The sequence below is a fragment of the Oncorhynchus masou genome, chromosome 27, assembly GCF_036934945.1.
Source record: "Oncorhynchus masou masou isolate Uvic2021 chromosome 27, UVic_Omas_1.1, whole genome shotgun sequence".
NCBI lineage: Eukaryota > Metazoa > Chordata > Actinopteri > Salmoniformes > Salmonidae > Oncorhynchus > Oncorhynchus masou.
The window spans coordinates 48,873,098-48,898,652 of record NC_088238.1 but is presented as its reverse complement, the minus strand read 5'-3'; the positions used below and the strand labels follow the sequence as shown (position 1 = coordinate 48,898,652).

The 25,555-nt window shown below is 42.3% G+C and overlaps 1 protein-coding gene across 4 annotated transcripts in view; it reads left to right on the top strand.

The window, feature by feature from the left end:
• The window catches only part of LOC135516335 (Kv channel-interacting protein 4-like), a 233,394-nt gene that overhangs the window by 171,423 nt on the left and 36,416 nt on the right, over positions 1-25,555 (top strand). Inside the window, exon 1 of one of the 4 annotated variants that reach the window (XM_064940564.1) lies at positions 2,628-2,789. The exons of the other annotated variants lie outside the window; for them this stretch is intronic. Coding sequence (XP_064796636.1) covers positions 2,678-2,789 — 112 coding nt within the window. The 5' untranslated portion in view covers positions 2,628-2,677. Of the gene's footprint in view, positions 1-2,627; positions 2,790-25,555 lie in introns of those variants that run through there. 4 annotated transcript variants of the gene reach the window in all.

Here is a 25,555-nt window from a genome sequence, read left to right as displayed (position 1 = left end):
TGGGTAGCCATTTGATTAGCTGTTCAGGAGTCTTATGGCTTGGGGGGTAGAAGCTGGAAGCCCTTTGGACCTAGACTTGGCTCTACGGTACCACTTGCCGTGCGGTAACAAAGTGATACCCCGTCTCTGTTTTGGTAAAAAGCTGTGGGATGAGCCAGGAGAAATGTAACGAATCTCAAATTCATAGACAAAGCTATGGATGCAAGGACTGACCATCCAGGAGATGAACATTATAGTTTAAACCATGTGTTGATGCTATACAGTGTTTGTTAATGTTTACATTGTTTATTAACATTGGAGTTAAACAAGTTTATATGTTGTGTTCTGATGGGGTACGACAGTTGAACAAAGCTCACGAGGCATTTATAAGTTATGTCATTCATTTATAAGTCCCAAAATGTATGTAGCAACTAAGGATTCTAGCTTTGAGTTACAATTAAGCACCGAAATGGAAGCTGCTATTAGTATGTAGATTGAAGTTTCCACTTTCCTAATTGGCTATTTTAATCTGTGTTGTTGTTGTCCCTGTAGCTTTCCATCGCCCTTTCAAATGGACTCTTTCTCATTATTACCATGTGATGTGATCAATTCATCCTCCCATAGGAAACAATGTATTTATTAGGCCCGGGACAATAACAGCATCACAATATTTTTTCATGGCAAAAATGTAAACACAAACTGTTTGTGTTCTATAGATTGGAAAATAAATAAATGTGACTCTGGATGACAACATAATGATGTTTGTTTCCAACATTAGGGCTGTTTTCCTAATGAGTATCGCGGTACTGAAGTATTTATCTAAATATACAACTGTCCCAGTAGCCAATAGTTGTGCTCCAACCCAATTTAGACCACTACCCCCAGAATGTTGCCTACTTTTCTTCATGTAATAATGCCAGAAAACTGTACTATGTGTTCATATGACTCACTAGCCTAGTGTCCATTGTAGATTGACCTGATTTGTTGATTGTCCCTTTTGGGGTAATTTAATATTTACACTCAGTGTAGAAAACATTAGGAACACCTCCCTAATAATGAGATGCACTCCACTTTGCCCTCAGAGCAGCCTCAATTTGGCGGGGCATGGACTCTACAAGGTGTTAAAAGTGTTCCACAGGGATGCTGGCCCATGTTGACTCTAATGAATCCCACAGTTGTGTCAAGTTGGCTGGATGTCCTTTGGGTGATGGACCATTCTTCATACACACAGGAAACTGTTGAGCGTGAAAAACCCAGCAGCGTCGCAGTTCTTGACACACTTAAAACCAGTGTGCCTGGCACCTATTACCATACCCCGTTCAAAGGCACTTACATCTTTTGTCTTGCCCATTCATCTTCTGAAAGGCACACATACACAATCCATATCTCTATTGTCTCAAGTCTTAAAAATCCTTCTTTAAATCAGTCTCCTCCCCTTCATTTATACTGATTGAAATGGATTTAATATGTGGCATCGATCAGGGATCATAGCTTTCACCAGGTCAGTCTATGCCATGGAAAGAGCAGGTGTTCCTAATGTTTTGTACACTCAGTTTAAGAATGCAGTGTGTGAGACTGTAACCTTTAGTACCACTGAAAAATAGGGGTAAGGTGGTAGAGAATCAAATGACCATAAATGCAATAAGAAACCTTAGGTGCTGGCTTAAGACCTGTAGCAACCACTACAGTATGTCCGGTCAGAACAAGGATGAGGTGGATGTCCAGGTTAAGGGGAGTTTAATTGAAGAATATGTCCACATTCACACACACATCTGACCACTCATGGTTCAGATAACTGAGAATCATGTCCAGTGAGAACTGACGTGAACTATGTGGTCATTTAGATGCACAATTAAACATCAGACATACATGTACAGGGATTCAGTCCACAGGAGGAAAAGTTCAGCAGGAGGGAAAACTGTGGAAGTGCTCATCAGCATTGGGAAAGCACATTTCTGACCACACAGCGTGCTGGGGTCAGACACTAACTGAAACTGAAGTCCCGGGAATCAAGGCAACTGATGTGGTTGAAGGAGATGTGGTTATAAGTATTTGGCGTGACCTTGACCAATAAGACACTAACAAAAGTGGGGGACCTCTGAATAGGAGACTAAGCTGCCCGACCAGAACGAACCATAAAGGATGGCTAGAATCAGCTGACTGAAGCTGGCCGTTTGGACTGAAGCTGGCCATTTTAACAACCACAGCTCCTCTCTCTACCTCCCTCCCTCTTGCTCTTTTATTCCCTCCCTCCTCTGCCTCTTTCCCGTCTCAGAGAGCGCTACTGTCAGAGGGAACATAGTTAATTCTCTCCTCATCCGTAGCGCTCACATACACTAATCTCCCTTGACAGAGAGAGATACATAGACAAAGAGAGTGAAAGAGAGAGAGGCACACTTTAAACACTTCAGGAGACACGTTATGTTTCTGGCACCCTTACACTATTCTCTTACTTCTTAGCAACTCTGTGGGACATTTCCTGTATGCGTCTAGCAGACTTTCTGGGACTCTAAGGCAGACGTCTTCTCCTCATCCACCATTCAGCTTCCATCCAACCCTGTCTGGATTTGGGGAGTGAGCAGGCGTGTGGGTAGGTGCGACGGAGGTGGAGCGGGCGCGGGGGAACTGGAGCACAGGGGACGCAGATCCCGAGCACGAGGAGGCTGGGTCGGGGGCGGAGCTGGGGCATGGTGGAGGCATGCTGAACGCGTTGTGGGAGACTGAGGGGCTGCAGGCGGTGGGAATCGTGGTGCTGGTTTGTGCCTCGCTCAAGCTGCTGCATCTGCTGGGACTCATCAACTTCTCAGAGGGTAAGAGATGAACAGAAACAGAGAGAGAAAGGTGAGCGAGACTGAGAGATGGAGAGCGAAGAGCGAGCGAGGGGCTGGGAATAGTTTGGGGGAGTTTGAATTGTAGTATATGCAAGAGTGATATGTCCATTGGTGGTTCTCCTAACTTGATTATACTCTGCTGCAATTTGCTTGGATAAGTTCCTATATGTAACATGTTTTGTACTGTATTTATAGTATATTGCTTTGGAAACATTGTCACTCCTTTCTTGCAAATAAGGCTTGGATTTGGAGTTGTGTCTTAGAGGGCAGTTTGTGAAACTGAGAACAGGAATGGCAATACAGCACAGAGAGAGAGAGAGACGGGGTCAACTACTGTGTTAATTGAGGAGTTTCGGGAAGTGACTGAGGGATCCAGAACTCAGAAAGATGAGCTAGGGGGTGTACATGAAGGGAGCATTAAACGACACTGCATCAAAGGTAGCCGGGGAAGCTATGAGTGCTGGAGGCTTAGGCAACTGAGAGACATTAAATAATCGCCAATTGTGCTTTCTATTGGCCTATAGGCCAAGTTAGATTTGTGCCACTAAGTCGTTCAGCATTTTAGGTTTCTTAAACCAGTGTTTCTCATCTCTAGTCCTAGAGTAGGGGGGAGTGAGGTAAGTTGAGCCAAATGGTTAGTTGAGCCACCCCTTGTTTCTAAGAAACCATACACAAAATTTATAATTTTTTTGTTTTTGTTGTTGTTGTTGAATTTTTACCCCTTTTTCTCCCCAATTTCGTGGTATCCAATTGTTGTAGTAGCTACTATCTTGTCTCATCGCTACAACTCCCGTACGGGCTCGGGAGAGACAAAGGTTGAAAGTCATGCGTCCTCCGATACACAACCCAACCAAGCCGCACTGCTTCTTAACACAGTGCGCATCCAACCCAGAAGCCAGCCGCACCAATGTGTTGGAGGAAACACCATGCACCTGGCAACCTTGGTTAGCGCGCACTGCGCCCGGCCCGCCACAGGAGTCGCTGGTGTGTGATGAGACAAGGACATCACTACCGACCAAGCCCTCCCTAACCCGGACAACGCTAGGCCAATTGTGCATCGCACCACAGACCTCCCGGTCATGGCCGGTTACGACAGAGCCTGGGCGCGAACCCAGAGTCTCTGATGGCACAGCGGGCCAAAATGTATAATTTGACCAAATTTTTAGGAAGAGGTCATCATTTCATGGAGTCTGAAGGAAGAAACCAAATTAATGTGTTAGAGGTTTAATGATACTTGTATCTCAACCGAAGAAAATACTTTTAAGATGGTTTTATTTATCAGTTGGGTTCTCTATACACCTCAATATGAGGTCCTAAACCTAGCATGAACGTGCATCCTTGTAGCTGTGTGGGCTAATATAGTCTATGTTTGCCTTTGGGTAAATTGAGCCAATGGCTATGGGGTAAGTTTAGCCAAAGGCAAGTTGAGTGTAATTGAAGGCATTATTGCTGGGATATGAGGTAACAACAGGGCCTGGCCTATGTTAAAAGTGTTTTTTAAAAGTGCCAGTTGTTTGTTAGGTGTAAAGCCTGTGTTAAAATATGCTTAGAGTGATTAAAAAGGCAAAAACGTGATTTGTGATTGTGTTGCATTTTGTTTGGGAAATAAAGACAGTTAGTGGTAATATTTCATTCAGTACAGAAATGTGTAGGCCCCGCAACAGACCTTGCCCCTATGCACAACTTACCTCATACACTGGGTAAGTTATGCCATTACAAGTTATGTAATGTTTACATGAATTCTGATTATTTCCAGGGATACACAACATCCTGAAATATATTTACAGAAAGTATTCACACCCCTTTACTTTTTTCCACATTTTGTTGTGCTATTGTCACGCCCAGACCATAGAGAGCCCTTGGTTCTCTATGGTGTTTAGGTCAGAGCGTGACTAGGGGGGGTGTTCTAGTCTTTTCATTTCTATGTTGGTGCTCTTAGTATGGTTCCCAATTAGAGGCAGCTGATGTTCTTTGTCTCTAATAGGGGATCATATTTCTCCCACCTGCTTTGTGGGATATTGTTTTGTTGAGTGCTGATGTGTGCGCTGTTTGTTCACGGTCGGTGTTTGTTTATTGTTTTGTTTAGAAGTTTCACTTTAAATAAATGTGGAACTCAAATCACGCTGCGCCTTGGTCCATCCATTCTAACAACTGTGACAGCTATAAAGTGTGATTAAAATTGATTTAATTGTCATTTTTTTGTCACTGATCTACAAAACACTAATATACAGTACCAGTTAAAGGTTTGGACACATCTACTCATTCAAGGGTTTTCTTTATTTTTTTCTATTTTCTAATAATAGTAAAAACATCAAAACTACGAAAAAACACAAATGGAATCATGTAGTAACCAAAAATATTTAATTTTGAGATTCTTCAAAGTAGCCACCCGTTGCCTTGTTGACAGCTTTGCACACTCTTGATTAGGTAAGTGTTCAACCCCCTGAGTCAATGTTAGAATCACCTTTGGCAGCAACTACAGCTGTGAATCTTTCTGGGTAAGTCTCGTAAGATCTTTCCACACCTAGATTGATTATTATTTTCAAGTCTTCAAGTTCTGTCAAGTTGGTTGTTGATCATTGCTGGACAACTATTTTCAGGTCTTGCCATAGATTTCAAGAGGCAAAATGTGTCTACTTTGAAGACTCTCAAATATAAAATATATTTTGATTTGTTTAACACTTTTTTTTGGTCACTACATGATTCCATATATGTGTTATTTTTATAGTTTCGATGTCTTCACTATTATTCTACAATGTAGAAAATTGCAATTAAAAAAAACCTTGAATGAGTAGGTGTGTCCAAACTTTTGACTGGTACTATATACTGTGTGTGTGTGTGTGTGTATATATATATATATCTTGTGTTGTTCAAAATAATTTGGTAATCAAAGGTAGAATAGAAAAATGTAATTTGTCTTTTAAAAACATTACTGGAATATTCATCTTTGAGTTCTTGATCAAGGTACAGTTATATAAAGAACACTTACCCAACCTCATTGAACAATCAATCTCTTTCTATTCTTGGTAAAAGATACATATATGCACTCGTCCTTTCTCTTTTGCAACCATAGCCTGAAATTGATTAAACTACCTGAACATATACTTGGTTCTCATTATGCTCGGGGTGTGCTCTGAGCGGCGGCGGTCTGTGCATATTTGTAAACTGTAGCTGGTGCACAAAATCTAAGGAAGTCTCTAGATTTTGCTCGCCTGAAGTAGAGTATATTGTGATAAATTGCATGCCACTCTACTTGCCTAGTGAGATTTCAGCTATACTTTACGTGGCTGTTTATTTACCACCACAGACAGATGCTGGCACTAAGATCGCACTCAGTCAGCTGTATAAGGAAATAAGCAAACAGGAAACCACTCACCCAGAGGCGGCGCTCCTAGTGGCCGGAGACTTTAATGCAGGGGAACTTAAATCAGTTCTACCAAATTTCCATCAACATGTTAAATGTGCAACCAGAGGGATAAAAATCTATATCACCTGTACTCCACACACAGAGACGCGTACAAAGCTCTCCCTCGCCCTCCATTTGGTAAATCCGACGACAACTCTATCCTTCTGATTCCTGCTTACAAGCACAAATTAAAGCAGGAAGCACCAGTGACTTGGTCTATAAAAAAAGTGGTCAGATGAAGCAGATGCTAAACTACAGGACTGTTTTGCTATTACAGACTGAAACATGTTCCGGGATTCTTCCGATGACATTGAGGAGTACACCACATCAGTCACTGGCTTTATCAATAAGTGCATCGAGGACGTCGTCCCCACAGTGACTGTACGTACATACCCCAACCAGAAGCCATGGATTACAGGCAACATTCGCACTGAGCTACAGGGTAGAGCTGCCCCTTTCAAGGTGTGGGACTCTAACCCGAAAGCTTACAAGAAATCCTGCTATGCCCTGCGACGAACCATCAAACAGGCAAAGCGTCAATACAGGGCTAAGATTGAATCATACTACACCGGCTCTGACGCTCATCTTATATGGCTGGGCTTGAAAACTATTAGACTACAAAGGGAAGCACAGGCATGAGCTGCCCAGTGACACGAGCCTACCAGACTAGCTAAATCACTTCTCTGCTCGCTTCAAGGCAAGCAACACTGAGGCATGCATGAGAGCATCAGCTGTTCCGGACGACTGTGTGATCACGCTCTCCGTAGCCGACGTGAGTAAAACCTTTAAACAGGTCAACATACACAAGGCTGAGGGGCCAGACGGATTACCAGGACGTGTGCTCTGGGTATGTGCTGACCAACTGGCAGGTGTCTTCACTGACATTTTCAACATGTTCTTGATTGAGTCTGTAGTACTAATTTGTTTCAAGCAGACCACCATAGTCCCTATGCCCAAGAACACAAAGGCAACCTGCCTAAATGACTACAGACCCGTAGCACTCACGTCCGTGGCCATGAAGTGCTTTGAAAGGTTGGTAATGGCTCACATCAACACCATTATCCCAGTAACTCTAGACCCACTCTAATTTGCATACTGCCCAAACAGATCCACAGATAATGCAATCTCTATTGCACTCCACACTGCCCTTTCCCACCTGGACAAAAGGAACACTTATCTGAGAATGCTATTCATTGACTACAGCTCAGCGTTCAACACCATAGTACCCTCAAAGCTCTTCACTAAACTAAGGAACCTGGGACTAAACACCTCCCTCTGCAACTGGATCCTGGACTTCCTGAAGGGCCGCACCCAGGTGGTGAGGGTAGGTAGCAACACATCTGCCACGCTGATCCTCAACACTGGAGCTCCCCAGGGGTGCGTGCTCTGTCCCCTCCTGTACTCCTTGTTCACCCACGACTGCATGGCCAGGCACAACTCCAACACCATCATTAAGTTTGCAGACGACACAACAGTGGTAGGCCTGATCAACAACGAGGCAGCCTATAGGGAGGAGGTCAGAGATCTGGCCGGGTGGTGCCAGAATAACAACCTATCCCTCAGCGTAACCAAGACTAAGGAGATTATTGAGGACTACAGGAAAAGGAGGACCGAGCACGCCCCCATTCTCATCGACGGGGCTGTAGTGGAGCAGGTTGAGAGCTTCAAGTTCCTTGGTGTCCACATCAACAACAAACTAGATTGGTCCAAACACACCAAGACAGTCGTGAAGAGGGCACGACAAAGCCTATTCCCCCTCAGGAAACTAAAAAGATTTGGCATGGGTCCTGAGATCCTCAAAAGGTTCAGCTGCAACATCGAGAGCATCCTACATGGTTGCATCACTGCCTGGTACAGCAATTGCTCAGCCTTTGACCGCAAGGCATTAAAACGGGTAGTGTGTATGGCCCAGTACATCACTGGGGCTAAGCTGCCGGCCATCCAGGCCCTCTACACCAGGCGGTGTCAGAGGAAGGCCCTAAAAAGACCCCAGTCATAGACTATTCTCTCTACTACCGCATGGCAAGCGGTACTGGAGTGCCAAATCTTGGACAAAAAAAGCTTCTCAACAGTTTTTACCCCCAAGCCATAAGACTCCTGAACAGGTAATGAAATGGCTACCCGGACTATTTGCATTGTGATCCCCCCCCAACCCCTCTTTGTTATGCTGCTGCTACCTTCTGTTCATCATATATGCATAGTCACTATAACTATACACTCATGTACATACTACCTCAATTGGGCCGACCAACCACTGCTCCCGCACATTGGCTAATCGGGCTATCTGCATTGTGTCCCACCCAACACCCGCCAACCCCTCTTTTACGCTATTGCTACTCTCTGTTCATCAAATATGCACATTCACTTGAACCATATCTACATGTACATACTACCACAATCAGCCTGACTAACCGGTGTCTGTATGTAGCCTCGCTACTCTATATAGCCTGTCTTTTTTACTGTTGTTTTATTTCTTTACTTACCTATTGTTCACCTAATACCTTTTTTGCACTATTGGTTAGAGCCTGTAAGTAAGCATTTCACCTTTCACCTGTTGTATTCGGCGCACGTGACAAATAAACGTTGATTTGATGATCATTGGCAATCATCAGAAAGGAGCAGAAATGAAAGCCGATGTTTTGTGGTCAGAGGCAATGGGGCTGCCAGATGCTGAGGATAAAGGTCCAATGCAGCTGTTTTTATCTCAATATCAAATCCTTCCTGGGTAATAGTGAAGTACCTTCCTATGATTGTTTTCAATTAAATGGTCAAAACGAAACACAAAAAGCTTCTTAGCAATGAGCAATTTCTCAAGCAAGAATTTAGCTCGGACTGTCTGGGGTGGTTGAGTGGAGACGAGAAACTCTCTAATTTTCCACCTGGAGATGTCACCAGGCAGGTCTAAACTCCATCCATCCCACCAAAACAGGCTGATATTTCAGCCAGCCTTTTCAATAGCTCTTACACCAAAAGGACATGATCATTTTCACAATTCCATAGTATTATTCCAACCTCATAGTTTGGAAATATATGTAAAACACAGGTAAATCACGTTTTTGACTGCACTGGGCTTTTAACAGTTTGTCTGCAATGTCTGAGACTGACTTGAAGACCCACTACACCCTTGTATTTGTATTTATTATGGATCCCCATTAGCTGCAGCCAAGGTAGCAGCTACTCTTTCTGTGGTCCAGCTAAATTAAGGCAATTATACAATTTTTTTAAAATTACAACGCATTCACAACAGATTTCACAACACAATAAGTGTGTGCCCTCAAGCCCTTACTGTACTACCACATATCTACAGCACAAAATCCATGTGTGTACGTGTGTTTATAGTGCATATGTTATTGTGTGTTTGTATGCAAGGTGTCTGTGCCTATGTTTGTGCTGCTTCACAGTCCCCGCTGTTCCATAAGGTGTACTTTTTCTTCTTCTTGTGTGGATAGGATAGCTAATTGAAAGCCTGAGCTGTAATCAGTCAGCTAGAGCCCCTCTACCTACTATCTGACTGATTAGCTTCTGACACTTAACCCTTATCCTCCTGCTTGTTCTCCAGGACTTCTGAGAATCAGACTGCTGTGGTCATGATGACACAGACCTTTGCGCGCGCACACACACACACACACACACACACACACACACACACACACACACACACACACACACACACACACACACACACACACACACACACACTCCCACCCATTAGTGCATAGTGCTGATCAAGGCCTCCCAGGTACAGACAGTACCAGTGTGTCAGGGGAAGATAAATATTTCTCGGTCCTGGTGACACAGACCTTTCTTTCTTTTCTTTTCTTACATGAGAGCAGAACACCGTCAATTTAAAACACTGTGTCAGCAATTAGGGTAGAAAACATGGAGTGTTTTAGCAGATAACCATCTCACATTGCCTTTCTCTTGTCTCTAATTTGGCTAAAAGAGTGACTTCTAATGGTGTTCTTGAAGGTGTTTCTCGTACAAAGTTGCGTCTCTGTTGTCATTTGCTTTGCCTCAAGGACAATAGATTTACAGGCAATGTATCTCCGCCACACAGTAACACATGCAAATTGGTTTTCAATTAACCTAGTACCAGGATAAATGAGGATTCATAAAAATAAATAAATCAATAATAATATATATTCACACACATCTTAGACCATCTGTTTCTGGTTGGGTAGAATTTCCCAACATCCAATGTCTACAATGTCTGAAGAGTGGATAAACCTAGCTAGGATTCACATTTATGGCTTTTTTTTACTCTGCCAGTAGTTGTTTGACAGTGTAGCTCGAGCCAACATCGAATCCCATCAATCACAAGGACCTTTAGTCTGCAGACTGAATGACAGTCTTATTCATATCATTGTCATTCAGCGTTCTGAGGGTCACGACAGAAAAAAATAAACATGGCTTCTAGACATTTGTATTTATTTGCTACCCTTTTGTTTCTTACGTAAAACTGTGCATGTTCTCTCTGCAGTTGGAGGCTGGGTTCTGAAATAGGTCTGTGGCAGAGATGATGCCTGGCCTTGGGCTTTCAGCAGAGTTCACTAGTTGGTTTGCTTGCCCTTTGTTTTCAATTTAACAGTTTAAGACTTGCAGTTAGAGCTACTTTTACTCCCTGTTTTTGGCAGTTTGATGTTGTGGTGTGTATGACAGTAGCCTGCAACTGAGAATACATTTATTAAAGGTCATTCTGAAACTACAGTTGAAGTCGGAAGTTTACATACACTTAGGTTGGAGTCATTAAAACTCATTTTTCAACCACTCCACAAATTTCTTGTTAACAAAATATAGTTTTGGCAAGTCGGTTAGGACATCTACTTTGTGCACGACACAAGTCAGTTTTCCAACAATTGTTTACAGATTATTTCACTTATAATTCACTGTATCACAATTCCAGTGGGTCAGAAGTTTACATACACTAAGTTGACTGTGCCTTTTAAACAGCTTGGAAAATTCTAGAAAGTGATGTCATGGCTTTAGAAGCTTCTGATAGGCTAATTGACATCATTTGAGTCAATTGGAGGTGTACCTGTGGATGTATTTCAAGGCCTACCTTCAAACTCAGTGCCTCTTTGCTTGACATCATGGGAAAATCTAAATAAATCAGCCAAGACCTCAGAATAAAAATTGTAGACCTCTACAAGTCTGGTTCATCCTTGGGAGCAATTTCCAAACTCCTGGAGGTACCACGTTCAACTGTACAAACAACAGCACGCAAGTATAAACACCATGGGACCACACAGCCGTAATACCGCTCAGGAAGGAGACACATTCTGTCTCCTAGAGATGAAACGTACTTTGGTGTGAAAAGTGCAAACCAATCCCAGAACAACAGCAAAGGACCTTGTGAAGATGCTGGAGGAAACAGGTACAAAAGTATCTATAACCACAGTAAAACGAGTCCTATATAGACATAAGAAACACAAGCAGCTTTACAAAGGTTTTGAGTTGAATAGTAAAACATCAGTGCAAAAGTATTCATCCCCTTGACGTTTTTCCTATTTGCATTACAATCTGTAATTTAAATAGATTTTTATTTAGATTTCATGTAATGGACATAAAATAGTCCAAATTGGTGAAGTGAAATTTAAAAAAAATTAGCTTGTTTCAAAAAATATATTCTCCCCCTTTCCTACGAAGCCCCTAAATAAGATCTGATGCAACCAATTGCCTTCAGAAGTAACATAATTATTTAAATAAAGTCCACCTGTGTGCAATCTAAGTGTCACATGATCTCAGTGTATATATACACCTGTTTTGAAAGGCCCTAATCTGTCGTTCTGCCCCTGAACAAGGCAGTTAACCCACTAGGCTGTCATTGAAAATAAGAATTTGTTCTTAACTGACTGCCTAGTAAAATAAAGGTAAAATAAATTAAAACCATGAACACCAAGGAGCCCTCCAAACAGGTCAGGGACAAAGTTGGGCAGAAGTACAGATCAGGGTTAGGTTATAAAAAAATATCGGAAACTTTGAACATCCCACGGAGCACCATTAAATCCATTCTAAAAAATATAATATGGCACCACAACAAACCTGCCAAGTGAGGGCCACCCACCAAAGCTCACGGACCAGTCAAGGAGGGCATTAATCAGAGAGACCAAAGATAACCCTGAAGGAGATTGGAGCATCTGTCCATAGGACCACTTTAAGCAGTACACTCCACAGAGCTGGACTTTATGGAAGAGTGGCCAGTAAAAAAGTAATTGCTTAAAGAAAAGAATAAGCAAACACATTTGGGGTTTGCCAAAATGCATGTGGGAGACTCCCCAAACATATGGAACAAGGTACTCTTGTCAGATGAGACTTTTTGGCCATCAAGGAAAACGCTATGTCTGGCGCAAACCCATCCCTCATCACCGTGAGAATACCAGCCCCACAGTGAAGCATGGTGGTGGCAGCATCATGCTGTGGGAATGTTTTTCATCGGCAGGGACTGGGAAACTGGTCAGAATTTAAGGTTTTTGATCGCTGCATATGTGGCTCTACAAAGTATTGCCTTTGTGTGGGTGGGGGGAGGGGTGAATAGCTATGCACGCTCAAAGTTTTCTGTTTTTTTTTTGTCTTATTTCTTCACAATTAAAAATATGTTGCATCTTCAAAGTGGTAGGCGTGTTGTGTGAATCAAGTGATAGAAACACCCAACAAAATCTATTTTAATTCCAGGTTGTAAGGCAACAAAATAGAAAAAATGCTTCCGTAAGCCATTGTAGTTATTTGTCTCTTTCTCCCCTTGAGTATAGAGAGGTAGGTTGTCTTTGAATTTGTCTTCTCGCTTTACCCTCCCAATTTCCCCCCTGTATCCAATAACCAGGTTCTGACAAGTCTCCCTTTTCTTTTCACTTTGCAATAAAAAGCTACACAAATATCAGTGGGTGATTACCAACCAAAATAAAGTAGCTGAAAGACTGTTACAATTTATTTAATAGCCAATTCCGTCTAGAGACCATTCAGCCCCTTCAACATCATTACTGATTTGACATAACTATTGAACATTATATTAAAATTAAATATCTTTGAGCTTGTGTGTATTACTTATTTGTTTCATAGGCTATTGCATTTTACAGGCAATTATGACCATTGTGCATTGAGGAAAATCTTTGCGCTACTTCAATGCTCACATGAAAATCTTCCCACCAGCCAGCCACTAGTTGTTGCTGAGCAGATTTCTTTGACCAAATCCAAGCCAAATCAATAGAGGTGCGAATTTAGCTACAGCCAAGCATCGAGCCGTCAAGCCGGCAATACAAGCGAGCAACAAAACACCAGTAACCAAAATACCAAATATGTCTAAAGAAGCCCAAATCATTTGTTTTGCTCTTCAAAGTTTTTCAGCAGATGGTGCAGTGTGGCACAATCTCAAATATGGAACAGAAAAAAATTAAGAAAAGACTGGAACCACGTTCAACTTAAAACCTCAGACCCAGTCACTGTGACTCAGACCTGAGCGCTTGGACCTGAGGGGTATACTACGAAACAAGCTAGATCTACTCAGGGTTTTAGCTTCCCACTCCAACCCAGGATTCATCCGTACTATGACGGTGTATATCACATACACAAAGGGACTCGTGACCAACTCGGACTCAAGCACAGGGGACTTGGGATTCGACTCGGATATGGTTTAGTGACTCGACTACAACACTGGCCAGAAGTACTACTTTTTTTTATTGTGCCACATAGTTGTAGTATGTTGACTCCTCTGACAAAAATATTGGACTGTAACAAAAGAATTACTCTCATCAAATCCTCTCCCTCCTCCCAAGACCAAGTCAATTAAAAAAATTTTTTTTTACATCTTGGCAAATGTCCATTAAAGTGTCAAGGGACTACCTGGCTTGTCTGGCAAAATTGGTTGTGTCTTGACACATTCTTTAATGCTGCAATGTGTAACTTTTTGGGCAACCTGGCCAAATTCACATAGAAATGGGAGTTATAGATCTGTCATTCTCATTTAAAGCAAGTCTAAAAAGCTGTAGATCTGTTCTATGTGAGCTATTTCTATGCTTTCCATTCTTAAGATTTGGTTTTGAACACCAGCTTCAAACAGCTGAAAATACTTTTATTTTGGTTATGGAAAACATATTTCTCTGCGGTTTATTTGGTACAATGTTTCTCTACACAATGACTGTTTGTTTTGTTACATAAACAGAAATTACACAACCAATTATACTTTTTTTAATCAGAAAATGGTGCAGTGATTTCTGCATATTTCACGTGAAATGAAGGAGAAATTTTGTTTTTTACTACCACTATAAAGTCCCTGGTTTTCTGTAAGAGGTAACACTCATGACATCTGTTATGTGCAAGGTAATACTTAACGGAGCAAAGAGAAGGATATTGCTTTTTTCAAAACAAAAACAGGTCATAGACTCTCCCTCTTTGTAACAAGATCCTTATTCAATATCGTGAACAGGATGAAAATCGACTGCAACAATTACCCAATTTTAACCCACTATTTTAGAAATGCCTGTAAACATTGCTCGACACAACCTTTCCTGGGGCGATCTGACCAATGGTCCCCTCAAGTGTCTTTAGCCCTCATCACTGAAAGGGCGTGGGATGGAAACTTACCGAAATGGTCAGAAACCCTGATGATCAGTGCTGGTAAACGTTTCCCAGATAATCAATTCTGACAGGAGGCGAGTGACGAACAGTGATGAGATGAAGGCAGATTTTGAAGTCGTAGGATGTTAAATGATCTTTGTTTCAGAGCAGTAGGAGAAAACAGGAATATATCTCCATAATGCCAATGAATTCAGGCTGACCATGTATGTCACACAATGGCTGAGGTGTTGGAGAGTGCTTCTTAGAGTTACCATGACATTACTGAATTAAAAACCTCTTTGGAAAATAAAAAAGCTTTTGTGGCCCATGTCACAGACTGCAAAATACTTATGACATGAAAATGGTCGTCTTGAGAAAAATGTATTAAGCAGTATATTGTTTTCCTCTTGAACCTATTCAATCCTTATTTGAGGAGCTTTGAAGCCGAGTGCCTGAGGTGTGAAGTAACCCATCCGTTATTTATTATTCAATCAAGACGATACAGGGAATATGCTCAATCAGCACTTTCATGAGTTTAATTAGCTTGCTAAATGAAAAAGAATATCCCCCTAAAACAGTGTTTTCCATAATTTTTCTGAGGGCGTAGGTGCTTTGATATATTATGGGCTCCCGAGTGGCACAGCGGTTTAAGGCACTGCATCTCAGTGTAAGAGATTACACTACAGTCCCTGGTTCGAATCCAGGCTGAAACACATCCGGCCGTGATTGGGAGTCTCATAGGGTGGCGCAGAATTGTCCGTTTGGCTTGTGGGGTAGGCCTTCAACTGACATGCTGAGTTAAAAAAATAAAATAATAATAGTTATGTCAAAGTTAATCACAGATAGTCTAAAAGTTTGCGGACACCTGCTCGTCAAACATCTCATTCCAAAATCATGGGCATTAATATGGAGTTGGTCCCCCTTTTGCTGTTATAACAGCCTCCACTCTTCTGGGAAGGCTTTCCACTAGATGTTGGAACACAGCCATGAGCATTAGTGAGGTTGGGCGCTGGTGTTGGTCGATTAGGACTGGTTCACAGTTGGCGTTCCAATTCATCCCAAAGGTGTTCAATGGTGTTGAGGTCAGGGCTCTGTGCAGGCCAGTCAAGTTCTTCCACACCAATCTAGACAAACTATTTCAGTATGGACCTCGCTTTGTGCACGAGGCATTGTCATACTGAAACAGGAAAGGGCCTTCCCCAAACTGTTGCCACAAAGTTAGAAGCACAGAATAATCTGGAATGTCATTGTATGCTGTAGCGTTAACATTTCCCTTCACTGACAAGACCCCAGACCATTATTCCTCCTCCACTAAACTTTACAGTTGGCACTATGCATTCGGGCAGGTACAGTAGCAGTCTCCTGGCTTCCGCCAAACCCAAATTTGTCCGTTGGACTGCCAGATGGTGGAGCGTGATTGAGAATGCGTTTCCACTGCTCTCGAGCTTTGCACCGCTCGAACCGACCGGCTTGGCATTGCGCATGGTGTACTTAGGCTTGTGTGCTGCTGCTCGGCCATGGAAAACCCATTTCTTGATTCTCCTGACAAATGTTGCTTCCAGAGGTATTTTGGAACTTGGTAGTGAGTATTGCAACTGTGCGCAGACAATTTTTACCCGCTACGTGCTTCAGCACTTGTCAGTCCTGTTCTGTGAGCTTTTGTGGCCTACCACTATGCGACTGAGCCATTGTTGCTCCTAGACGTTTCCACTTCACAATAACAGCACTTACAATTGCCCGGGGAAGCTTGAGCAGGGCAGAAATTTTATGAACTGACTTGTTGGAAAGGTGGCATCCTATGACGGTGCCACGTTGAAAGCCACTGAGCTCTTCAGTAAGGCCATTCTACTGCCAATGTTTTTTCTATGGAGATTGCATTGCTTTGTGCTCGATTTTATACACCTGTAATGGGTGGGGCTGAAATAGCTGAATCCACTAATTTGAAGGGGTGTCCACAGACTTTTGGATATATACTGTATGTCTGAATAAGTTTCTTTATTTAATTTTTGTTTTGTTTTCCCTGAGCGTTTTGTCTGGCTTTGAAAGTCTAACCGACACTTTGCAAATTAAAGTCAAAATGTTGTTGTGAGTTAGTTTACCCCATTTTAGGTAGAGTTGTGAAAGTGCTGACTCGCTGGTCTAGGTGATGTCACTGCCTTAGGGTACCACTTTCATTACTTGATGTATGAAACAGTGAAAACTATCCGCCACACAAACACAGGTTTATAATTTGCCTTAAGCCTGATACAATAGCCCACCCGTAACAAAGGAATTTGCCGTTTTATTGAATTGGATAAATTACATAGTGGCTTGCGTCATCTGGAGATAGGCGATGCTGAGGTACAACAATACCATGGAGCTTTGTTCCACTGTATCAACAAATGGGAATGCTCACAACTAGATTGCTATCAGAGAAATCTCTTTACCCTTTTTCATGGAATTCTGCAGTGCCTTAGAAGTTTGCATCCCGGAGTCACCTCTTCACTGTTGATATTGCAACTGCACAAGGGGACAAAGATCGTACTTTTAGGAGAAACGTCCTCTGGTCTGATGAAACAAAAAAAAACACACAAAAAAGGGGGAGGCTTGCAACCCGAAGAACACCATCCAAACTGTGAAGCACGGGTGTGGCAGCATCATGTTGTGGGGGTGCTTTGCTGCAGGAGGAACTAGTGCACTTCACAAAATAGATGCATCATGAGGCAGGAAAATGATGTGGATATTTTGAAGCAACATCTCAAGACATCAGTCAGGAAGTTAAAGCTTGGTCGCAAATGGGTCTTCCAAATGGACAATGACCCCAAGCATAATTCCAAAGTTGTGGCAAAATGGCTTAAGGACTACAAAGTCAAGGTATTGGAGTGGTCATCACAAAGCCCTGACTTCAATCCCATAGAAAATTTGTGGGCAGAACTGAAAAGGCGTGTGCGAGCAAGGATGCCTACCAACCTGACTCAGTTACACCAGCTCTATCAGCAGGAATGGGCCAAAATGAACCCAACTTATTGCGGGAAGCTTGTGGAAGGCAACCTGAAACGTTTGACCCAAGTTAAACAATCTAAAGGCAATGCTACCAAATACTTATTGAGTGTATGTAAACTTCTGACCCACTGAGGATGTGATGTAAGAAATAAAAGCTTAAATAAATAATTCTCTCTACTATTATTCTGACATTTCACACTCTTAAAATAAAGTGGTGATCCTAACTGATTTAAGAAATATTTTTTACTAGGATTAAATGTCAGGAATTGTGAAAAACTGAGTTTAAATGTATTTGGCTAAGGTGTATGTAAACCTCTGACTTCAACTGTATTTATCCATTTGTTTGTCTCCGAATTTATCCCCTGTGGAACAGGGAAAATTGTGTTTTTATACAATGTCTGATGGAAACACTTCCTGCTGACAGACTACTGCAATTAACACTCTAGATTACTGCACATTTCAACAACAACAAAAAATGCCTCAATCCTCTGATGGTCTGTCATCACCCCAAATGCCCCATCCTAAAGCCTCACTCCGAAGAGCAGTCAGTCACTGGCCATAATAGCAAAGGACAGCAATTTATGTGATGTCCGTCTCAGTTCAGGAAGGGAGAAAGAAACAGCTCTGGAATGACTTGAGTGTTTCAAGTGTTCTAAGATAAGAACACAATTTCGTCTGGTGCAGCCTCTAAACAACGTCTGTATCTTGTCTGGAAAAGTTGTGTATTGGAAACTTCAATGCACAAACAAAACATTGCTTACAGTTCATGAACTAAGCCACATTTGTCATGCAAATATCCTGTTATGTCTAAGATCTTGGTGAGCACAGCATTTTGTTGACCAGTTATGTCTTTTCGTATGTAATGGTCCCCTATTTGACATCAGTGAACGCTAATTATAAAGCCTGGTTTTGCTCCGATTCACCATCTGTGCTTCATTAGTGACGAACACTGTTTTGGGACATCTTCCCAGGCAACATGGGAAATAGTTGAAACACAGTTTGACTGTTAGCCTAACGCCCACTGGTCTCCTCTATCTCTGCCACCACAGTTTAGGCTACTTCAGCTGGAATGGGCCTTGTGCTGACCTCTAAAGCAATGAATTTAAACTGTGGCAAAGATGTGCATTTCTGGGGACCTCAATCATGCCATGAACTTTCTCAAGCCGTCACTCTAATTAATGATGTTGTTTTTAAATTGCTTAGTTTTTGTTGTGCTTTACAGCGCTTTGAGATTTCTTCATGTAATCAATAGCGCTATAAAAGTTGAATAAATGATTTATAGACCAAAAGGACTGATAGTTCTGACAGGAAATATCACAAGTTGTCAGAATCCTGTACATTGCTTTAATAACCAAGGCAATTGCATGAACAGTTGGGCCCAGTGGTAGAGAAAATGAGTTGCCGGGGTTAACAGAAATATAGTTAACTAAAATATAAACGCAACCTGTAAAGTGTTGGTCCCGTGTTTCATGAGCTGAAATAAAAGATCCCAGAAATGTTTCAAACTGTATGTAACATTTTTATTTCTCAAATGTTTGGAACAAATTGGTTTGCATCCCTGTTAGTGAGCATTTGTCCTTTGCCAAGATAATCCATCAACCTGACAGGTGTGGAATATCAAGAAGCTGATTAAACAGCATGATCATTACACAGGTGCAACTTGTGATGAGGACAATAAAAGGCCACTCTAAAATGGGCAGTTCTGTCACACAACAGACAACAGATGTTTTGAAGGAGCATGCAATTGGCATTCTGACTGCACTAATGTCCACCAGAGTTGTTGCCAGAGAATTTAATGTTCATTTCTCTACCATAAGCTGCCTCCAACGTAGAGAATTTGGCAGTACGTCCAACCGGCTTCACAACCACAAACCATGTGTAACCATGCCAGCTGATGAAACTGCACAACCAAAGAATTTCTGCACAAGCTGCCAGAAACCGTCTGAGGTAAGCTCATCTGCATGCTCATCGTCCTCACCAGAGTCTTTGTCCTGACTGCAGTTTGGCTTCGTAACCGATTTCAGTGGGCAAATACTCACCTTCGATAGCCACTGGCACGCTCTGCACGAATGAAACCCGGTTTCAACTGTACTGGCCAGATGGCAGACATCATGTATGGCGTCGTGTGGGCGAGCGGTTTGCTGATGTCAACGTTGCTGGTGGTGGGGTTATGGTATGGACAATGAACGCAATTGCATTTTATCAGTGCGAATTTGAATGCAAAGCTACCTTGACGAGATCCTGAGGCCCATTGTTGTGCCATTCATCCGCCGCCATCACCTCATGTTTCAGCGTGATAATGCACGGCCACATGTCACAAGGATTGGTACACAATTCCTGGAAGCTGAAAATGTCCCAGTTCTTCCATGACCTGCAGACATGTCACCCATTGAGCATGTTTGGCAGCGTGTTCCAGTTCCTGCCAATATCCAGCAACGTCTCACAGCCATTGAAGAGGAGTGGGACAACATCCCACAGGCCACAATCAACAGCATGATCAACTCTATGCAAAGGAGATTTGTCGTGCTGCATCAGGCAAGTGGTGGTCACAACAGATACTGACTGGTTTTCTGATCCCCTACTTTTTTTTTAAGGTGTCTGTGACCAAAAGATGTATATCTGTATTCCCAGTCATGTGAAGTCCATAGATTAGAGCCTCATTTATTTATTTCAATTGACTGTAAAATCTTAATTGTTGCATGTTGTGTTTATATTTTTGTTCAGTGTATATTCAATGACCTGCCTTCCTATCCAAAGTCATTCCACTGCCATCCTCACAGCCAGCAACATCGAACTAGAGGCTGCATTTTTATTAAATAACAGCAATGACATAATTCTCTCTGACTCCAATCTTAAAGCCTATTTATGTTTGAGACCACAAATAGGAACGAATGGCTACTTTTATTTGTTTCTATGGCCATTTTCCATGGCGTATGTGTGAGATAAAACGAGCCTTTCCCATCTTCTATCGACTTTGTACATCGGACACAACACAAATGAAGAAAAGTCATTTGAGAGACGCGTTGTTTGGCAGCGGTTGTATTGTATTCTACTGTCTGCTACCATTTGTGTTGGATCATTTGCAAATATTTGTATCTGTGAGAGGGCCAATGGGAATGTATTACTCCTCCGGAAACGTAAACAGTGTCTGGGTTTCAGAATATGTCCCAAGGGCACCTCAGTTTACTCCTTTTGAAAATCTCTCTTCCTCCAGCCTAGATCTAGGGATGCCAACACACACACAGAAGATCCAGTGGTTGTCAGTGGAGGTGATATTTCTCTGGCACTGAGCATTTGCATGCCATCTCCAAAAAACGAGACTTAAAAAGGCTAATATTCAGATTGACAGTGGAGACGATGCCAAATAGATTCCCTCTTTTCCTCGTGTTGTAAAGGCAAATGCCTCTTGAGTCGTCAGTTTGCCAGGCCTCAACTAAGCTGTATGTGGCCTCATGTACTTCTTCACCATTCTAGAAGGAAAGTGGCCTCATTGTATGCGTGTGAACCTTTGCTGTCTGCTACCCGGCAAAAAGACTCTTGCCTCATCAGATAAATCAGCTTGGCATTCTGAAGGTATGCTGTCCATGTTTAAGATGTGCACTCACCTGCTTCGTTGAGCAGTGACAGCAGTGCTCTGATGTTCCCCGATAACAATAATGGCACATGTTGCCTGTGTGTGTGTGTGTGTGTGTGTGGGGGGGGGGGGGCTTATTTATAGTCTTGCCTCTAAAATGTTCTCGGGCCAGGCTCAGTGTAAGTGTGTCCACTGTTGCGCCCAGAATTGTTTGGCAGGTGGAGATGACAGGAAGCGGTATTCTGGACTAGTACCAGAGGATTGTCTCCAATTTAAAACACAAAACCTCACCAGTCTGTCTGTGAGAGACATCTCCATCCCCTTGGGACTCACCAGCAGCATTTTTCCATCTGACTGAGAGGCAGGAATTTGCAATATTCATGGATGCAACAGTTGAACATTACTTCACGGCTTGCCTCGGCACCTATGTGGGTTGAAATTATTTCAAGCCTCTCCACCAGATCTGGCTTCGCTCCCACTCACCATCATTTTGATGTCATTAAGCCTTACCTGACATGTTTTTGCCTCTTCTGAGTCTGAAAAAAGCTATATGGAAAGTTAGCGAGGCTCATCCCCAAACATGAGCAGATGTGCTTCCGAGTGGCTCATTACGAAGCCGCCGTAACGGCTGTCTATCGGCGGGCGATCAGATCCGGCTCTCCAAAATCTCATGCATGTTCTGGGAGAAGAAAGTCCGCCTGTGATGACAGTGCCACGGCAAGAGAGCATTGTCGAACTGATCTCACGCCGGCCTCCTCCGCGTGATTGTTCCAACACCTATCAAATCCACCATTGGCCATTCTGCAGGACTCTCTCCTTTGAATTCAACTCCCTCTCTCGCTGTGTAAGTTTACCTCAATACCTTCTGCCAAGGGATAGTCGGTAGTTCATCCTCATTTCAACTCAGAGTAAACATGGGGATTGTTGTTTAAAGCAGATGACGACTAACTGCCTCTCGGCAAGTATTATAGTAAACAAATGCTCCCACCACCAAGACACAGCAAATAATGGAACTTGGATTGCAAATTGAAATGCATAGTAGTTCCTGATATTGTGTTAGATTGCTCTCCCTGTCAGACACATACTGTATATATTATTTATTTATTGTATTGATCTCCCATGACAATTAATATGAACATGCCACATATCTACAGTTGAAGTCGGAAGTTTACATACACCTTAGCCAAGTACATTTAAACTCAGTTTTTCACAATTCCTGACATTTAATCCCAGTAAAAATTCCCTGTTTTAAGTCAGTTAGGATCACCACTTTATTTTAAGAATGTGAAATGTCAGAATAATAGTAGAGAGAATGATTTATTTCAGCTTTTATTTCTTTCATCACATTCTCAGTGGGTCAGAAGATTACATACAATCAATTAGTATTTGGTCGCATTGCCTTTAAATTGTTTAACTTGGTTCAGACGTTTCGGGTAGCGTTCCACAAGCTTCCCATAATAGGTTGGGTTAATTTTGGCCCATTCCTGCTGACAGAGCTGGTGTAACTGAGTCAGGTTGGTAGGCCTCCGTGCTCGCACACACTTTTCAGTTCTGCCCACACATTTTCTATAGCTTTGAGGTCAGGGCTTTGTAATGGCCACTCCAATACCTTGACTTTATTGTCCTTTAGCCATTTTGCCACAACTTTGGAAGTATGCTTGGGGTCATTGTCCATTTGGAAGACCCATTTGTAACCAAGCTTTAACTTCCTGACTGATGTCTTGATGTTGCTTCAATCTATTCACATAATTTTCCGTCCTCATGATGGCATCTATTTTGTGAAGTGTACAAGTCCATCCTGCAGCAAAGCACCCCCACAACATGATGCTGCCACCCCCGTGCTTCACGGTTGGGATGGTGTTCTTCGGCCTGCTAGTCTCCCCCTTCCTCCAAACATAACGATGGTCATTTTGGCCAAACAGTTCTATTTTTGTTTCATCAGACCAGAGGACATTTCTCCTAAAAGTACGATATTTGTCCCCATGTGTAGTCTGGCTTTTTATGGTGGTTTTGGAGCAGTGGCTTCTTCCTTGCTGATCGGCCTTTCAGGTTATGTCGATATAGGGCTCGTTTTACTGTGGATATAGATACTCTTGTACCTGTTTCCTCCAGCATCTTCACAAGGTCCTTTGCTGCTGTTCTGTGATTTATTAGCACTTTTCGCACAAAAGCACCTTCAACTCTAGGAGACAAAACACATCTCCTTCCTGAGCGGTATGACGATTGCGTGGTCCCATGGTGTTTGTACTTGCATACTGTTGTTTGTATAGATGAACGTGGTACCTTCAGGCGTTTGGAAATTGTTCCCAAGTATGATCCAGACTTGTGGAGGTCTACAATTTTTATTCTGAGGTCTTGGCTGATTTATTTAGATTTTCCCATGATGTCAAGCAAAGAGGCACTGAGTTTGAAGGTAGGCCTTGAAATACATCCACAGGTACACCTCCAATTGACTCAAATGATGTCAATTAGCCTTTTCTGGAATTTTCCAAGCTGTTTAATGGCACAGTCAACTTAGTGTATGTAAACTTCTGACCCACTGGAATTGCGACACAGTGAATTATAAGTGAAATAATCTGTCTGTAAACAATTGTTGGAAAAATGACTTGTGTCATGCACAAAATAAATGTCCTTACCGACTTGCCAAAACTATAGTTTGTTAACAAGAAATGTGTGGAATGGTGTATGTAAATGTCTGACTTCAACTGTATCTACAGACAGGAATCAATGCAGTGACTTTTCGTAAGGAGTTGACCTTCAGTCAGTCACTGGGTGTTGACATCTCAATCGAAGAAGTAGCCTCGATCATCAGTTTACATTGGAATCACGCGTCACGGCTTGAGAGATGAATACAACAAGTTTGTCGGGTCACAAGCTTAATATAGTCATTGTGTGCTAGGAATATGGGACCAAATACTTGTTTAACAAAATGTAATGCACTATGAAGTGAATTTGTCCAAATACTTTTGACAGCTTCAAATGGGGGGACGAGATGCATAAAGTGCTTTACTTTCTAAACGGTAAAACCGATGTGTATGAATATACTCTCAGATAAAAGGTGACATTTTGTACTGTCGTCTCATATCGAACATTTGATATCAAATCCAAAGTTCTGGAATATAGAGCCAAATTAAACGTTTTAGCTTCACTGTCCAAATAAATACGTAGAGTCGTTTGTATATACAGTCCTCTATGATAATTTTCCAGTTCACTGATCATTGATTATATCAGCTTCAGAAGAATTAAAGGGCAAATGTAAAATGTACTATCAGAGCAAAATCCGCAATCTATTAGTCACATTTCCTCTGGGAGTCCACAGCAGTCTGGCAGTTGAGAAAATATATAAGGTATCACTCAAGTCAAAGTAATACTTCCATCAAGGGGACTGTTTTGGGCAGCCAATGACATCCGACTCCAGTGTGTGGGGACGTTTATGGGCTTTTACCTTCATCTTGACTTTTATCCAGTGCTGACAGAATTGAGCGGAGAGATACATCATCAACACCTTGCGACAGCCCTGTCCGATAACGCTCTCTGGCAATATCGTTGTCCCGGACGCTGTGGTGACGTTTACCATCAATGTTCAACATCCACAGAACACTTTCACGCTCATTGTCATTTGTCACATATTGCGCCACTGTCTTCCGAAGTGTGTCATGGCGTAAGATCTCAAGCGTGACAGGTGGAGTGACTATTCTATTTACACTTTTGATCGGTTCCTTACAACGTACCCAAACGGGCCGCGCGTCATCATGCGCAAATTGATTTTGTCCCTCCACACCAAATGCGGTCACGACACGCAGGTTAAAATATCAAAACAAACTCTGAACCAATTATATTAATTCGGGTACAGGTCGAAAAGCATTACATATTTTATGGCAATGTATCTAGCTAGCTTGCAGTTGCTAGCTAATTTGTCCTGGGTTATAAAAGTTGAGTTGTTATTTTACCTGAAATGTACAATGTTCTCTACTCCGACAATCCACACACAAAACGGTCAACCGAATCGTTTCTAGTCATCTCTCCTCCTTCCAGGCTTTTTCTTCTTTGGACTTTATATGGCAATTGGCATCTAACTTTCATAGTTATGACGCCAAACGACCAAACTCCGTTCATCTTTCAATTACCCACTTGGGTATAGCCAATGAGAAGATGGCACGTGGGTATCTGCTTCTTTAAACCAATGAGGAGATGGGAGACGCTGGACGTGCACCGCGTTCAGCGAAACAAATA